The 11,888-nt window shown below is 35.9% G+C and overlaps 1 protein-coding gene across 1 annotated transcript; it reads right to left on the reverse strand.

Annotated features, from left to right (window-relative positions):
• Positions 1 to 239: 239 nt before the first annotated feature.
• Positions 240 to 3,769, reverse strand: ponzr5 (plac8 onzin related protein 5). The gene is made up of 3 exons (XM_016244423.1): positions 3,676 to 3,769; positions 1,032 to 1,186; positions 240 to 368 (listed from the first exon to the last, which is right to left on the reverse strand). The coding sequence occupies exons 1-3, from the start codon at positions 3,767 to 3,769 to the stop codon at positions 246 to 248; spliced, it is 372 nt and encodes a 123-aa protein (XP_016099909.1). The 3' UTR covers positions 240 to 245.
• Between the last annotated feature and the right edge of the window lie 8,119 nt (positions 3,770 to 11,888).

Raw genomic sequence — 11,888 nt, forward strand, 5'->3', positions numbered from 1 at the left:
ATTACTTTTTTCAAGTAACTAGTAAAGTAACGCATTACAAGAGAATATCTGAGTTACTTTTTTTCTTTTTTTTCCCCAATGTATTGATTGACAGCTCTCCTGTCGCCATGTTGAGAGAAATCAGAAGATGTTACTGTAGTTCTAAAATAAATATGAATATGCATTAATTCATCTCACTCACAAAAAACCCCCAAAAAACACCATACTGTGGAACAGCAAAGAAGTTGTTGGTTTCCCAGTTGCCTTTATTTTGCTCGATTGTGGACAAGAGAGATGTTGTTTTCACGGACATTCATTTCTCGGGACATTTGGCACCAGGCGCAGACGCCACAGAAGGTGGAATAAACACAATCCTTACAGATAGTACCCTATAGAGAGACAGACAAACACCATGGGTTCTCCACAATTATATGAGATATTACTTGGATAGAACAGGGTTTAAAACCAGTGTTGGGGGTAGCGCATTACAAGTAACGCGAGTTATGTAATCAGATTACTTTTTTCAAGTAACTAGTAAAGTAACGCATTACAAGAGAATATCTGAGTTACTTTTTTTCTTTTTTTTCCCCAATGTATTGATTGACAGCTCTCCTGTCGCCATGTTGAGAGAAATCAGATTGCTTCTGACCTTCGGTGATCCAGTTCAACCGTACTAATAAGCCGAAATTACTCTAGACAAACATTTGTGTCTTTTTTATTGCTGAAGTGTTGAAATTTCTTCTTCTGCATTCTACTGTATGGACATAAATGTACTTTCCCTTCAGCCTGAGGCTTATTCATTTCACTTTTGGTGTGAAAAGGCTTTTATATTTGCCAAAAATATAACTTTTTTATTTTAAAATCAAACAAGCAAGCTCTGTCCAGATTTTAAAAGTAACGCAAAAGTAACGTAACGCATTACTTTCCATAAAAAGTAACTAAGTAGCGTGATTAGTTACTTTTTTTATAGGGTAACGCAATATTGTAATGCATTACTTTTAAAAGTAACTTTCCACAACACTGTTTAAAACACAGATTGTATTTGTCCAAACCTGGATTCCATAGCGAGTGCGCACTGATACCCTCATGGCCATTGTTATTGGAGGAATGCATCCAAATCCGTCGAGCAGAGGCAGACACAGACACTCGCCATGCTTACGAGCCGTCGCACAGGCAAAACAGGGAAAGCACCAAAACGAGAAGCAACCTACAAATAACACTACCATTAGTGATGAGAATGAATCAATATGTTAAAGAGTTATAAGAAACACTGATAATTCACATTGATTGAAACGTCAATATTTCTTTTATGAAAGTGACGTGACATGTGGCCAAGTATGGTGACCCATACTAGGAATTAGTGCTCTGTATTTAACCCATCCAAAGTGCACACACACAGCAGTGAACACACACACACACTGTGAACAGTGGGCAGCCATTTTTTTGCTGCGGCGCCCGGGGAGCAGTTGGGGGTTCGGTGCCTTGCTCAAGGGCACCTCAGTTGTTCACACATTCACTCCCCCCACCTACAATCCCTGCCGGTCCGAGACTTGAACCCGCAACCTTTTGGCTACGAGTCCGACTCTCTAACCATTAGGCCACGACTTCCCCAAGTCTCACACATTCACTCCCCCCACCTACAATCCCTGCCGGTCCGAGACTTGAACCCGCAACCTTTTGGCTACGAGTCCGACTCTCTAACCATTAGGCCACGACTTCCCCAAGTCTAGATTTCTATATGTTTATATATGTAGCACCATATAGTCCTGTGAGGCACATTTCGTTCCTTTGCATATGACAATAGTATAACACGACTCTTATTTGAACTGATCAACCACACATCAGCAATGCCACTTTCACGTCTCTCCTATCCCTTCTTTCAGGTGCTTCAAACAAACGTAGATGGCACCATCTGGCGTCAGTAATCAATTCTAGTGTAAATAACTTCAGAGGACTTCAGTATTTATTGAAGTGTTCATCTTGCTAGGCCCATTGTTTTGTACACTGTAATGGACTTTTTTGGACTACTAAATCTGTCATATTATTGTGTATGTTGAGTATAAAACCTTCATCCTTTCCGCTCCTCTATGGTGAAACTTTCGAGAACCAGCTGAAGACACACTTTCACAAGGACTCAACCACACCACAAACTTAAACCAATGCACACACCCACATTGATGATTTATAAGCCTGTTTCCTCATGGGGACCTCAAAAATGTCCCCACAAGGTCAAAATTTACTAGTATTACTATCCTTGTGGGGACATTTGGTCCCCAAAACGTGATCAATACCAGGTACACACACACACACACGTTTACTTTAAATGGGGACATTCCATAATGGTTTTTATACTGTACAAACTGTTTTACAAATGAGGACGTCCCCAAAGAGAGGTTTCTGGAGATTTTGTCAGGTTAAGCTCACTTTTGGGTACAAATTTGTCCTCAAAATATGGTTAAGTAGGCACACACATGTAAGGATCCACCCGCCAGCCCAAAAAGCGGAATCCAGCGGCCTGGTCGAAGGTTTAATGCATATTCGGTCTTTTACTTGCGCTTCTCAGTTATCAGGACTTAGTTTCAATTTAGTCTAGCTCCGTGTTCAATCTGACTCCAATTTCACGTGATCAGTTTTTAATTAGAAATATTGCTTTGAAATATTGCCTAACTTTAATGATCACAAATATTAATTTAGATATTCGATTATTCCTGACTCACTATACTTTCACTTATCCGTTCACTGGGGACCTAATGTCCCTTTTAAGTCTCACGCTGGCCTTACGTGGATCTTACGGTCACAAACTCGCCAGTCTGATGCTAGTCAGAGGGTGTAGGTAGACTAATACCTATTTTGCCTGCCGCCTACTGCTTGCTTATGACAAAAAGTGTAATTCACTTAGTACTTTCCCGTACAACTTGCTTTTTACTTTCTTCAAAAAACAAATTCTGTATGATTTATAAGCTTGTTTCCTCATGGGGACCTCAAAATGTCCCCACAAGGTCAAAATTTACTAGTATTACTATCCTTGTGGGGACATTTGGTCCCCATAACGTGATAAATACCAGGTACACACATTACACACACATGTTTCCATGTTTTATGGGGCATTTGTTCTTTGGTCTAGCTAATTTTCTCATCTAGCTTTCTAATAAACCTGGCATTGTATAATAAAGCGTCTGCTAAATGTGTAAATGTAAATATTTCCCCTGATTCTTTCTATTGCTCTGTCTGTCTGTACCACTGCACTGTATGTTAAATGTCTGTATCAAGGATATGGTTAAATTACTATAGACTAGATTTGTATATAGGCATATGTATGTAGCACGGTGGTCATGTGAGGTGCAATTTGTAGCAGAATGATAATAAAGTCCATCTTGAAGCTCTAAGCTAAGCAGAAACTATAAAATAATTTATATTCAAAGCAATATTTAATGTCTCTGTATGAATTTACTTAGTGAGAAGCTGTTTAGTAAGAAGGATAATATATAGTCCACCATAATTCTCAAAAATCCCCAAATAAAAGACACATGATCCCTTTCTTAGCAATGATTCGGGCACTCCTCTGGGGTAAGCCTTTGCACATTAGTGATGTTTTATAGTTGCAAAGTGACATTCTTTAAGGAAATACACCCCCAAATGGCACACCAAAATAAACAAAACTGAAAGAGAGAGAGAGAAAGATAGAGAGACACTCACACTCTGGTACATCTTGACAGCAGTCACAGATTCCAGAGCTCCACTGGTTGGATGTGTGTGCCATGACAAAGGGCCTGGGCTGATGAGAAGTCATCCTGTTTATTACGAAATCCTTCAACAGACACAAGCGCACACAGTTACAGAAAGATAAAAAATTCAAATTAAAATAAATAAAAATTAACTTTTTTTTTTTTTTGCAGTTCGCTGTCCACATATCAGAGTTTGAATAGATTCTGAAATTAAATCTAACTAATTAGTCATAGCTGAATCATTTTTAATTTATGTAAGCATAAACTACAGAACATGCAACAGTAGTCAGGGATCAACAATAAAAATTATTTTATCCTACAGCTCAGTAAGACCAGTAGTTGAGGTTTATTCCCTGCCCATTTTTCATTACCATCAGCATAAAAATACTCTGGAAATCATAGTTATTCCTGAAACGCTGACAAAAACCCAGTTAGGCATTTAAATCAGTGCATAGTGGTAATAATGTTCAATATAACACGCTAAACGAAATACTTATGTATAAAAAACCTGATCAACAAATGTAAGACATCACATTACATCAGGCCAACATTATTGTTGAGCGCTTTTAATATCGCTTTAAAAAAGACTTCATATTTTGTCTTTTCTAAAACTGCACTGAAAAACAGTTGGTGTAGACAATTTTCACTCAGAATCTGCTAGTAAATTCCATAAACAATTACAAAGATATGGTAATTGGGTATTTCTTAAAGTGCACAATTGTTTTTGTCTCACAGAATACACGTTAAACTAATGCAAACTGAATAATCACAAAAAAACTGCTCTTACCGGAGCGTGAGACTAGAGAGGATGGATTTGTTCATTCACACTCGGAAAAAGGATGGAGATAAGTTGTTAAGACAGTCCCATAAAAAGTAGGTGTGCATATTAATTAAAGTACTTCCTCAAAGTCACTGGTCAGGTTAGCGATGTGTCACTGCTGATAACGCCCATGACCTTCCACCTGAAAATCCATCATCATGTTGTTTTAACAGGGGCATAGTTTCAGTAGAGAATGAAGAATCTCTTGTTTGTCTGTAAGCATGTGCATGACAAACTGTCTTTGGTTTGCTGGTGGCATTAATGTGTATAAAAGGCAGAAATATAAAAGTTAAAACAACATTGCTCTAAGATAATGTGTGAAGTGATAAGGGAAGGAGAGAGCTTTTTTTATTCATTATATAACATGGAACTGGACAGACCAGTTATTAACACTTACACATATAGCTTAAGTGTTGCAAAACAACAGTGAAATTAAAGGAAAACAGACATTTTATTTAATGAATATATATATATTTGTAAGATTTTCACTACTACCTTGACTCTTTTTTGGGGGGGCTATGAACGCTGCCTATACACATAAGTTGTCAAAACATGTCAGATATAACACAATGCTGATTTGCAAAAAGGTGGTTTGCTAACATGTTATAGATTTCTATGACATTTTAGTCATGGTGACAATGAATTCTTATTAAGGATAATATTGCCAGATGAAGTTGGACTCTAAAAGTCAAGACCAACAACACTCTTAAAAATAAAGGTGCTTCACGATGCCGTAGAAGAACCTTTTTGTCTAAATGGTTCCATAAAGAACCTTTAACATCTGAAGAACCTTTCTGTTTCACAAAAGCTTCTTTGTGGCGAAAGAAGGTTCTTCAGATTATAAAAAGGTAAGAAAGAGATGGTTCTTTAAAGAACCTTTGACTGAATGCTTCTTTGTGGAACCAAAAAGGGTTCTTCTATGGCATCGCTTGAAGAACCTTTTGAAGCACCTTTATTTTTAAGAGTGAATCTGTCTTTAATTTGCTGTACACTGCCGGATGATCCAGATAACACTATCTGTCAGTGTTTTTGGACTTGGTAACCGACAAATTTTCAGTTGGTCCAAGCTGGACAAATGCCAAATGTGCATCAACAGCTTACAGTAGAACTATTTAACAAGGTCATGTGTTGTTTTACCTTTAATACATATGCAGTCTTTCCTATGCCCATGTTGTTTATTCATTTAAAAGAAAGTGAAATATTTAGTCTTAAGAATATAATATTCACAGACACGCCAGCAAAAAAGAAGGAAAAAAGTCAAAGAAATATAAAGAAATAAAACTAAATAAAATATTAAAATAGCACCAACATGGAGAACTATAGCAAAAATAGAAACGATAGAGATGATGTTAATGATTCAAATTATTATTGATTGTTGACTTCGAAAACAAGTACTCTTAAAACACTAGAATGCAATTAATTTGTCCATCTGTGGAGTGTATGTACAGTATTTATATTTTTACAGGAGACAGTTTTGACATAATAATTCATGTAAAAGAATTGTATACGTTTTTGTTTAGATTATTATGACTTTCTGCAATAATTAAAAAAAAATTTTTTTTATGATTTTATAAGGGAATTATGAGAATATAAAATAACTGAGTTAAATGTACAGGTTCATGCAATTTTGAAATCAGTTTAGTTTGATTATATCAATTCATCTTTCTTACATGTACTATAATAACATGCGGAAAATTAGAAAAAAAAGATATGTGTAATCATATCAGAGGGATGGGCAATTATGAGTAAAGTTTGTTTACCGTAATTGCTTTTAATTGAACTGAGCTTGTCAGACTTGTTATAATATTACAAGCTAAGCTCCTCTTTCAATAGCTAGTCCTCTACAGTTCTTCCACCCATACCAATCCCACATCACGTCTGCCAGCTTTTTCCTGAAATTAAAGTATTCCAGTTTCAAACACAAACTCAGATTTGAGTGATTTTGTAATTAGTTTCATTATGCTCTGACCTGAGATCAATCCGTTGTGATCGGAAGCAATCACACTAGATGAGATGCACATCATCTAGATCCCCCAGTGGTGTGTAATGGGTTTTAGAGGATGAAAAAGAGCTTGCATTGATCTCTTAAATCTCACGGGAAATCTGACACCAGGACAGCAGATAGCAACAACAGCCATAAAACCAGTCACTGCACACATCACCCTGGGAATAAGACCGAGAGAAAGAGAGAGTTGAAATGATGTAAAGATGCCAAGTCATAACATCCTGAAAGCTAATACTGTTTTGGCATAAATCTCTTGCAGACTGAATGAATGACCCCACTCTCAACTCTTGTTTTGGATATTTTTATGAAACATTACCTCATAAATCACAAAAAATGTAATTCATCTCCATCTAGTGGTAGAATGAAATACACACATGTCAAAAGCATTTCACTTTTCTCATCTTTGTCTCTTCGGGTAATTCACCCAAGCAAAGAAAAAAAAGAGAAAATTCTGTCTGACATTTTTGAGAGTGTTGGTAACCAAAACAAGTAAATAAAATAATTGATACAGTTCTCAAAATGTATTTTTTTATGATTCGCAGAAGAAAGAATGTCATAAAAGTTTGGATCAACTTGAGAGTAAATTATGACCGAATTATAATTTTTTTTGGTGAAGTATACATGTAATTTTTATTTCTAAAGCACAAAAGATGCTAACGGAGGGTCACAAATAAAAATGTGTTGAAAATTTACTCATCCTCAGGCCATGCTGTAGATTAGTTCGTTTTTTTTTCATTGGAACAGATTTAGAGAAATGTAGCATTACATCACTTGTTCACCAATGGATCATCTGCATGAATGGGTGCCGTCAGAATGAAAGGCTAAACAGTTGATACAAACATCAGAATAATCCAAGTCTTGTGAAGTCAAAAGCTGCATGTTTGTATTAAACAAATCCATTATTAAGATATTTTTAATGTTAAACAGTATAATACGAGTCCTCGATGCATAGTATTGTTGTCTCCAGTGAAAAAGTCATCTTATCTGAATCAGGAGAGAAATATGAACAGATTCAGCACCTTTATAAAATGGCCCAAATCCGTTCTACACAAATATGTCAGCGGATTTTAATGTAAGAGGGCAACAGGGAATGGACATTTTCACTGGATGAAGTGTTATTATGGATTAAGGATTATAAACACACTGCTTTTCCCTTCACAATACATTAATTGATGAAATGGGGTCGTGTGGGTTAAAAATTTCAACAAATTGTTTATCTGTGGACGAACTATTCCTTTACAAGGCCTGCCTTCAATTTGTATGACCACTAGATCATTTCAATACTAAATCCAATTTAATAACAAAAATAATTTAAGTTGAATTTAAATATGCTCAGTTTGTCATAAAATAACAGTAAAGAAAGAAATCAGAGGACAACTTTATGACTCAGATCTGATATCGCAGAGCTCTTTCTTTCTGCAACAAAATCGAGTTCTTATGTCACATGTACTCACATGTAACATGCAGTCACGGCGCACTGGTTTGTGTTGTGGGTGTTTGCTATCAGAAGAACTTTCAGTTAGTTTGGTGTTGAGAAAAGATGCTTATCGCAACCAATTCACATGGTTTTGGAAGAGGGTCATATGGGTGGAATGTAAGTGTATGTGTGGGCATTGGGTCATGTGCGTGGATGTTTGTGTGTGGGTGCCTTTTTGTGTAAGAATATTCATGCTTGCAATTGCATAACTGTTGTAAATCATTTCCAAAAAGAAATTTGGTGCAATGTAATAGTACTATAATACTAACATGGCGAATTAAATGACTATATGTATTAATGATTGCGTTTTTTGTTTCTTGTCACAGTATTTGAACATGTTGCAGATTAACGTCATTACACGAGTGATTTCATTTCACCTCAATGCCGTAACGTTCTCTTACAGCTGCACGCATGGCCAATGATGCTGGCGTTCCACATCCGACACAGTCCAACAAGGGCAGACTGGGGCATCCCCCTGCTCTTCTGTTCGTCTTAAAAACAAATAAAGGCAAGCACCAAAAAGCACAGCAACCTGAAACACACACAGACATCGTTTCAAACACAAACAAATTATGCATGTGTATGTTTTCATTGATATTTCACATTGCAGTTAATGTGAGATGATGATGTTTTGCATGCATTAGTGCAGTGAATAGACACTCACAATCATCCATATCCCCCCAGCATTCACAAAGTCCAGTGCTCCACTTGCCGTCCTGTTCTGCTGAGCTGGGTCGGGACTGTACCACTCTCAGCAGCAGGGGGATGCTGACTCTCTCCATAGTGACATTAATACATGTGCCATTTAAATGTTTATTTGCAATTCTAAATTACAAAAATGTATTGTATTCTGTTGTTTAACAAACTTAAACTGAACATTACCCTTCTGAAGTCTTAAACCTTCAAACTTCGAAAACTCTAAACAATATTACATTTGTACTTGTGGATTCCTATTCTTCAATGCATTTACAGATCCTAAATTAACACGATTCAGCGGCATCTTGACAGTTTAATGATCCTGACAGTTTAATTATTCCACAAAATGAATAATCATTAGTAAAAGTCTAAGCTTCATGCTTACATCCTATAAAGGTCCATGCACTAACAAAAGGGACACACAAAATGTCTTAAAGGGGTCATATGATGCGATTTCAAGTTTTCCTCTATCAGTTGTGATACTGAAAAGAATATGAACAACAACATAACTTCTTACCTGTTTATATTTTATGTACAGAAACCAAAGTCATAGAATAAATAATGTCAGATAACTGTTCACCGCAGTCCTAATCTATTTGGAGGATTTCATGTTATTCCAGCACCCTTTGTAACCAGGCAGTACTGATAACTTAGCTGTTAACTAAAGCTGTTGACTGCAAACAAGCTACTCCCTTAGTTTTCTTGCAGTTCTTTGGTTCTCAAGCGTTTGACTACAAGTTGATGACTAGTAAACAAAATTGTACATGCTCATGAATATAATTCATTGAATGGTTCAAGGTCATCATTGTGTTTTAGGAGACCAAAATACAAATGCACAGACAAAAAATATGAGAACTGAATGCAATTTAATAGTCAAATGTGCAATTGAATGATTTTCATTATAATCCAAGTTAGAAATGATAATAAAAATGTGTAAATAATAACAGTTCTGCTGGCATTTCTTTGTAAAACACACTTTTGAAAAAAAGTAATGTAATATCAATCTAAACTATAAACAAGCAAAAGCCTGAAGTATTGCATGAACAATAAAAATGCATTTCATCTCATTTCATTGAAAGTAGATTCCAGGAAATATTTTATTGTCACGAAAACTGATACCATGTTATCAGATTTTGCGATGCTGAGGGGTTAAAATGCTGCTCAACAGATTTAAGCCTCACATGGGAGATCTTTGGAAAGATCTCAGACCTCGAGAGATTTGCTTTACAGATACAGGAGTAAAAAATGTACTTTTGGGTCCAAACATAGCAGTCAACCCTGAGAAGGGCAAGTGGCTTGTTGGAACATGCATAATTCTTCAAATAAAGTCTAAATCTGGCCAAAGAAACTTTTAGTGGTATAAAGGCTGCTGTAAACAAAGATGACCAGTGGAGATACAGAAAGCAATATCTCTTTATGTTATCATAAACACACACTGATGACAGAAAAACATGTTAAGTGATGACATGCCTCATTACAGTTTATGCTTTACATACTTTTATTGTCTTGCTGTAAGATACAATCAACCAATCACAATTGTAACTGTTGAAATCAGAGCATTTTTGTGATTATATTACAGTAAATTCATCATGCATGTTGGGTATAGATATGCAATAAATCATATTGAAGCTTTATATAAAGCAGCGCAATTCCCACTTCATCCATTTTTATTCTCTGAACTGTTCATTAATGGCATAAACATGTTTAATCTCAACATGTTCACAGTGTATAACATGATTTTATCTGAATGAGACAAGACATATTGCTTGTTTAACTCTAAACAACAACACACGAGAAAACATGATGATAGAAAAACACATCTCCACAGTTTATGCTTTACATGCTTTTATCGTGTTGCTTTAAGATACAAGCAAAGTGATCACAGTTATAACTGTTGAAATCAGAGCATTTTCATGAGTACATTAAAGTAAATCTATCATAGACTTTAAACATTGAGTCTGGTAGATATGTGATAATCATACTGAAGCTCTATATAAAGCAGCACAATTCCATCAGATCACAAAGGTATAGAAAGAGAATTATAGTTTGAGCTGCACATCCGTACAAACTGTTTCTTGGAGATTTCATTCATATCTGTGCAAAAAGGACAACAGATTTATTATAATGATTAATAACAATTCTTCCATAACTGTTATTATTACATGTTTTAGTTCAAAATCGTTTAACTTACATGTTTCTGGGTGCTTGCAAATACACCCAACAATTTTGCTGAACTCTCTTTTAAGATGGTTTCTACACTGTAGCCCCTTCATAGGATGAACTAAAGAGAGAGATTTATTACATGAAATCAAATTAAATAATTGTATGATCCATATTAATACTACACAATGTTTTGGCAAAAAGACATATTCCTTACTTTTGCAGCCACAAGCAGCAACTTGTTTCCAGGATCTCCTCTGTGAACAGACTGTGTGGAGATATAGGTGATATTAGTCTCACATTGAAAAACCACAGAATAAATGGTGTAAGCAATGTACAGGTGTACTGTCACAGAAATGACCTGAGTTGTTGCACAAAATTGTGGTCAGAATCACCAGGGCAAACAGCAGACAAATTGGTTTGGACATCTTCACGCTGGCGCTGCTGCGGCTTAATGAAAAGGTATGGTTTCGGCCCTCCTTTTATCCCCTTGTGTAATGATTATCTCCCCTGCCCCTTTCTCACTTCACCCCCTTTTATATTCCCTGAACTATTCATGAGGGTTTAAGTTTAACGGCATAAATGAGTCTCAACATGTTCACAGTGCATACCACAATTTTACCTGAATGAGAAAAGAGATATTGCTTGATTACCCCAACCTACACAACAACACTCAAGAGAAAACACGTTAAATCTGATAAAGCTGATCTTGTCAGATCACAATGTGTGGGACTGAATAACTGCAATATATTATCAGAGCTGTGAGTGGAGGTCAGATTCAGAGCATCTGTTATGAATCACTAGATTGTTGCCTTATAAAAGAGTACACTTCGGTTTATTTGGTCTATATGGCCTACATTAACACCACCCAAGGTTTGAAATTAATTTAGGGGATGGATTACAAACATTTGTCCATAAATATTTCTTTTTGGCCATGAAACTTTAAATGAATCATTGCACTAACCTATATATATATATATATATATATATATATAGAGGGTATAGAAAGAATTCTGACCCCCTTAA

The sequence above is a fragment of the Sinocyclocheilus grahami genome, unplaced genomic scaffold, assembly GCF_001515645.1.
Source record: "Sinocyclocheilus grahami isolate Dianchi unplaced genomic scaffold, SAMN03320097.WGS_v1.1 scaffold718.1, whole genome shotgun sequence".
NCBI classification, from domain to species: domain Eukaryota; kingdom Metazoa; phylum Chordata; class Actinopteri; order Cypriniformes; family Cyprinidae; genus Sinocyclocheilus; species Sinocyclocheilus grahami.